Below are 7,291 nucleotides of genomic sequence, written 5' to 3'. Positions count from 1 at the left end.
AGGGGTGGAATGTAATGTAAGGAGGCCTACTGTATCAGTGGTGGAATGTAATGTAAGGAGGCCTACTGTATCAGTGGTGGAATGTAATGTAAGGAGGCCTACGCCATTAGTGGTGGAATATAATGTAAGGAGGCCTACTGTATCAGTGGTGGAATGTAATGTAAGGAGGCCAACTGTATCAGTGGTGGAATGTAATGTAAGGAGGAGGCAACTTATTAGGGGTGGAAACTTAATAATGGCGGAGGGGAGGGGGAGAGAAATTCGCAGGAATAAAATAATACAAATTGTCTTAACACGAAACATGGGAACCGATTACAGGAGCCGCCGCAAGAGGGAATTACGTCCACCGAAAGTTTAGGATGGATACAAACAAACCAAAGAACTGACCGTGAAAAATAAATGTTATCGTAAGTCCATGACTAATATCGTCTCCCCAGATAGTGTGTTGCTATAGAAACTGTTGTCAAGTGTTAATGCTGAGGTACTTCCTGGATTTGTATATCGCTAAAACTACACAACAAAAGGAATATGTTTCACGTTTTATTAACGTGTTTGTCCAATATATGAAGCTAAAAATAATTACCAATACAATAGTTACGTTTAGATAAAGCATAACGAGTACCAAGTAATGGAAAGTGGAACAGATTTATTTTCTTTATTGATGTTCATTTGTAAATCTTTCAGGTGTAGTTACATTTTTTCCTACGTCCAAATAGAACGATACTATTCTTACAAACATTAACGTTACTTTGAAGGCTTAATTATGAACGCGTTTCAGTCTTCGATACAAGTTCTTATCAACATCGTTATTTTTAAAGCTTAATTTCTTCTGAAACTCTACCGCTATTTTTAGTGGTATCTTCAAGGCCTAATTTTTGGCTTGGTTCGTGATTATTGACTTCCTTGTCCCGTTCTTTCGAGTCATGTTTGTTTCTTTCAGACTTTTCGTGCTAGTCCTAGTTGTGAACTAACAGACTAGGGAGAAGACAGATCGTTAACGGCACCCACCGTCAACCTTTCTCTGACCGAAAACTAGGATTTGACTTTTATAGTGAACCGACAGCCCCAAAATACGGAGTGTGTTTTGGTTGTAACGGGCCGCGAACTTTAAATATTCGGATTCACAGTCCAGGCACGCTAACTTTTAGAGTGCGCATGCAACAGTTAACAGGCCTCTTAAGACAAAATTATCCAACATTACGTTGATGAGATCAATGAAAACAGCTGGGTGGCTGTTCCTTGCTTGGGCCTCTGGTTAAATATCTTTGTTGATCATAATGTCTTATATTAAGCTCTCGAGACTCCAACTATCTGGAGAAGACATGTACGTTGCCCGGCACTGTTGCCCCAACCATAAAGAGGTTCCCATGCTCATTACACATTCTGAACCTCGCTTAGACTTCTCGAAATACTGGGTAAAAAAATGACCCTGTTTTTGCAATTTCACGGGTTTTTTTTCTCCGCTAAAACTTAAAACTTTATAATAATTTCTTGTTTATAACAGAACACTGATTCCAGCTATGTAAATGTAGGTTACATTATCTGTATGTACGATATGTTAACATTCTTGACACTTTTGGTTTTATTACCTTACCAGTGAGAGTTTGGTTCTGGATCACTTGTTGGTTGAACTGAAAACAACAACAGTCCTTTATCATCTAACAAACACGTTTCTGTGAACTCGAGGATTTGGATTGAAACAAACAGAAATTGAAATTCGTCATCCGGGACTGTGTTGTCACTCCCCACCCACTCTAAGTGTACCACTTTATTGTTACGTCTCTGTTCGTTAGTTAATTTTCCGTAAATTCGTTGCGACGAAACTTTAGTGACACAAGTCCTTTCTTAAATAAAACTGGTTTATTCTTTCCGAATACAACTTTACGATACACTTAATTTCAACAGTCGCTCTATAACAAATGCTATATTTCTCAAAGAACATCTCATGTGCCCAACAATATTCTCTCTGTCAGCATACATTCAACTACTCATTTTTCCATCACGTTGTGACTGTCTTATGTATATAAGACTAACACATCTCTAGTAAATGCTACAGCATTCACGAAGGAACAGGATATTTCTAGAAGGACGTGGCGTGATACTAGTCACATGACCTCGCTGATGCAACAATATATTCATAAAGCTACATAACCTCTATTTTCTCAAAATTAACTCAGTTTTTCTAGGAATAGCTTTCATGTTTATTGAAAGTTGTTTCTTAGATAAACTCTGCAACATATTTTACATCTCTTTCATTTTACCAATCTTACGAGTCTAAATAACACAGTATTAAAGTTTTATGAGTTTAGGAAATGTGTGTCCTTGTATATACATTTAATATATCTAATCTTGCATGTGACAACTAATTTTCAATATTTGTTAGAAAATATATTAATGCTAATTTTTATAGAAAAAAAAGTTTCTGTTTTTCAGAATTATTTACAGGAATGAGCATTCTGACCTCTTTTGCACATTTATATTAAGAAACTGCAATATGTGAATATGAAAAAAAGAAATTATGGCGATTAATAAATTAATTATTCTCAATGGAGACTTGGAAAGTTGGAATAATTGAAAATAGTAATAATCAAAAACATTGATTTTGATTTCTTGATGATTTTTGTGAGTCATGACACTAATCGATTAAGCTCAACAACCTTGAATTAATCAAAATTAATAATGAGAAATCATAATTGCAATACTACAATTACTTGGACAGTTGGAATAACTGGAAAAGTAATAATCAGAAATAATGATTTTGATTAGTTAATTATTTTCATGACATTCAGTGATTTAATCATAATTAATAATAATCAATTACTTTACATGACATTAATGAATTTCCTTAAGTAACTGATTATACAGTTTAATCAATTTAATTGTCCAGCACCAGTAATATCTACAAATCAATAAACAAACTTCCTCTAGGGTCTTTGGAAAATAAATCAAACTGCACCTTTCAATTCATTACTTTGTTCTAATTTTTCTGTTTTGGTAGGGGTTGGGGGTGGATTAGCTATTATTTTACAAACATCGAGGTAATTAAAGTGATGAACAGACCCATGGCTTTCACCCATATTTTGGACAAAAAATGGAGATCTCTACATGCTCTTACTGATGTAGCTAGTAAAGAGACCAAAACGTTACCTTAAAGAAAATATCTTATATTATATATAAAATGGTCATAAATAATAATAATCTTTTAAATAAGATCACTGCAATAAAACTCTTGATATCATAATAGCAAGTACAGTTAATACAAAAGCAGTGTCCTCAACCATTTGATGTCAGTCAACACCTTTATTTCATATACTTACATCTTCAACAGAATCAATGCCCATGAGGCCTGGGTAACGTCTGTGTTTAGTACGACGAAGGCTTGGCGGTGTTTCTGGTGGAATAAGTCCTTTTGAGACAGCTGTAACAAACTCATGACGTTTGCGGCGACAGTAGATTGTACTCTGTATGATTTTATCACGAGGAGTTCTGAGATATGGACGAGCAACCATCTCTGAAAGTTTTTCTGCTGCTTCTTCTAAATCATGCTGATAATGAACACATTTTTACTTAAACCCACTTACAACAAAATAAAAGAACATCTTATTGAAAAAAAGCATATTGGGTTTAAAAAAATAATTTTTATTGTTGATTATCTGGCTATTAAAAAATTATCTGAATGGTTACATAATGTGACATAAATAAAATATTAATAGGCAATCAAATTAAATTACTACCTTACATACAAATTTATGCCATTTACTAGGGTATTAATAGGGTGTCATTCAACTGTCACCTGATGTGGACCTAAGTCTAAAAATTACCTGTGTACCATACTTATATGCAAGGATTTTTTAAGGATAATAAAACAAGATTTTTGCCTTCTACATTTTGTTTGAAATGTATATACAATACTCCATTATTAAAGGTGTTAATTATACATTTATTAATGTTATCCACCTTAAAATGATAAGAATTCCTGAATACCTGGTACTGACTAGTTCTTAGGAAATGTTAGTGTTAATTATTTCTTAAATCCACAGGTGCAAGTCTACTGAAGAAATTAAACAACTGAGAACCTACTCAAAGACCCCTATTCTCCAGTACATGATGCTTACCTGTGAAATAAACAGCTCCCTAAAACACTTAAAACTGTGAATGATCATTCCAAAATACATCCCATAATGTTTCAAATGAATCTTTCTCAAACTTGTGCTTCTGGCTTTAACATACAAGGTTTTAGTTTAATCTTGTAATTTATTTTATCTATACCTTAAAATAAACTAAGTAGTGTTGTAACATGTCTACATCCTTCACTTAAGCTATGAAAACATTTATATCCTTCATAAAAGTCATATAACATCTTATTACTCACATAAGCTTCATACACGGTTTGCACAATCCAAGTAGAATGAAATTCCTGACCTTTCCCTGACTAAAATATTTTATTCTCTGACTATCTTATCTATGCTTGTAATGTATAACTAAACCATTATCTGTCATAATACATGAAAATTCAAAACATTATTCAGGTATCTAACCTATATAAAAGCCAGTGTGTGTCACCTCACACTTGATTTCTCGAAAAAGAAGGAGTCATAAAAGCCAAAATGCATTTATCCAGATAGAATAGTTTGATTATCGTCTAGATATTATGATTTTAGTGATGAGGATGCAAGGGGGCCAAGTGTAGTGAGTGTTGTTATAATAAGCTTAAAGTAAAGATGTAGTGTGAGTTCACCTAGCCTAGAGCCAAGTGCATGAAATTTATCATGAAAGTATCAATTCAATTTTAAACTTAAATTGTTACTTTCTGTTATATCATCAACATTCTTAATAAAAAACAAATCTCTTTAATCAACAGAGACTCTAAATTAAGAAATCAACAAATATTTTTCCAGTTTTGTCTGTACATTTCATTTTATACTTTCAGTACATAGATTATCAAAAATATTAGGTTATACTTTTTTGCTAAGCAACATGACATAAAAGCCATTGTTGGAACATGGTGTTACCAAAATGCACTGGCTTTTCTCTATATTAAAATTTGTTAATCTAACTTATTTTTATCAATAATTCTTATATGAATATGCCACAAATTCATTTCATGAATGACCTTAATTTTGATTGGTTCACAAAGGAAGTTACCAACATTTGACTGCCTGGACTGCACTTTTCTGTCTCTTTGTTGGTTGAGCTCGATTTTGAAAAAGTAATTTATTTCAGTTAGCTATGAAATGTGAGGTTAGGGTATACTATGGAGTGGGGGTGGTAGTACTTGCTTTGTCATTTTGGACGGTCTACATGCTGGTTGTTTAATAGAAACAAGACACTCTGTATGCTAAGAGTCACAGTTTGCTTCAATGACATCTAGCAAAGTTTCAATATGATAAGTCAATATTTCTCAAATTATTGATATTTTATTAGAACATACATAACAAAGGCAGTATATCCATTTGTTTATGATATTGCATACTAATTATACCTTTTTAATTTAAATCACAAAATTACAGCATAAACAATTCACTAGATTTTAAATTTAGTGATTATGTTTCAACGTTTGATATATGGAAGGGTCATGTTTATTATTGTAAAATGGAATATTCTTTAACAATATTATCTGATGTCTGTACATGCACAAAAATGAAACTGCAAACAATACACTGCAATAAATTCATTTCTGATATCTGTAATGAAATCATCAATTGATCCAAAGCACACTATATTATTTTCACAAATTCTTTGATGAATTGTTCATATCAAGTTCATCTACATCAAAAGCAGGAATCTAGCCTTTGAATTACCATAACCATACATTTATCGATTCCTTACATTACAGAAAATAATTTTAAGGTTCATGCAAGTTTTGTTTGTTCATAAGATCATCAGACTGTACTTACAATTAACTAGATAGTAAATTCTAATTATACATACAGGACATTTCATACACAGAATCAAACCTGCTGATAAAACATACAACATTTGTAGTTGCATTATAATTATACACCATCATGATGTACAATCATACCCGTATAGGCTACATTAACTGGCATGTTGCTGTATGAAAACATGTTCATCACTGGCAGTGAAATTGCATTACACTATTTGATTACTCTATTGTAAATTTTTCTATTTTGTTCTCAAGTAATGTTGTTTATCATTAAATAAAAAACTGCTGCTAAGTAAAGCTTTTACTAAAAGTACACACATTATTTCTTTTCTGGTATGATCCTTGAATTTAGACACAATGACAAACAATTAACATATCGTTTGTAGTCAACCACACTAGCACTACTCAATCTTCTTAATAATTACTTTCTAGATCTCAATAGCATATAGTGGATTGAAAACCAATAGTTCTAAAACAATATCAATGCTATTAATATAATTATTTCAAGCTACACATGCTCAACTTAAGCTTTTACTCTTTCCTGTCTCTAGCATCTTGTTTGTTATTTTATTAATATTTTACTATTTACTAATATATTACTCAGATATTTGATGATTATTAGGTAAACATTATGCAATCATTAAATAATAGATTATTAGGTAAACATGATGTATCCAGTTGTTCACTGGTACAAGTTCAACTGTTTCTACAAAGATTCAAATAAAACAAATGGCACTGTATTCTTGGAACCTTTACCTGTGCCAAATTATTAGCTGCCATCAATGAAACATATTATAATTCAATATTTTATTTATTTTTTCCAAAATGTTTTATGTCAGAATAGCTGGTATCATACAAGGCCACTTGTCAGGTTTATATACATGGATAGGCAGAATTCTTTACAGTAGGTGTCTGTAAGTTATTGGTGATAAACTTAAACAATAAACAAACATCACACAGTCCACTTCTCTTAAAATAAAATATCAAAACAAGTAAAACAAATATATAAATGTTGTCCACAGTTGTCATCTAGAGCTTTAAATAATTGTCTTTTTTTCATCAAAGTCCACACCAGCTGGTTCAGTTACTTTAGAACACAATTGACAAGACAAATTATTCTCCTCTGCTCTGTTGTTAGAATAAAATAAATCACAATTTCACTAACATTACACTGTTGGTTGCAACAGTTTCATCAAGAGCTTTAAATAATTGTCTTTTTGTCAAAAATATACAAAGGTTTGTTCATTTACTTTAGACAAATTATTCTTCTCTACTCTGTTGTTATAATATAATCTGCAATAATTTCACTTAAAAAAAGCACCACAATATGTTCTTTATGGCTAAACTCACAAACACACAATCTAGCTCTACTCTCTATCTAACTAACTAACTGTTTATCTATGT

At 31.9% G+C, this 7,291-nt stretch overlaps 1 protein-coding gene across 4 annotated transcripts in view; it reads right to left on the bottom strand.

Moving 5' to 3' along the window:
* The window catches only part of LOC106461355 (ankyrin repeat and IBR domain-containing protein 1-like), a 268,562-nt gene that overhangs the window by 51,511 nt on the left and 209,760 nt on the right, over positions 1-7,291 (bottom strand). For all 4 annotated transcript variants that reach the window (XM_022388283.1, XM_022388284.1, XM_022388285.1 and 1 more), the window contains one exon: positions 3,318-3,545. In XM_022388283.1, the coding sequence (XP_022243991.1) occupies positions 3,318-3,545 (228 nt within the window). The remainder of the gene's footprint in view (positions 1-3,317; positions 3,546-7,291) is intronic.

The sequence above is a fragment of the Limulus polyphemus genome, unplaced genomic scaffold (genome assembly GCF_000517525.1).
Source record: "Limulus polyphemus unplaced genomic scaffold, Limulus_polyphemus-2.1.2 Scaffold942, whole genome shotgun sequence".
Classification (NCBI taxonomy): domain Eukaryota; kingdom Metazoa; phylum Arthropoda; class Merostomata; order Xiphosura; family Limulidae; genus Limulus; species Limulus polyphemus.
The sequence above is the reverse complement of the archived record's forward strand: the minus strand, read 5'-3'. Positions and strand labels throughout refer to the sequence as shown.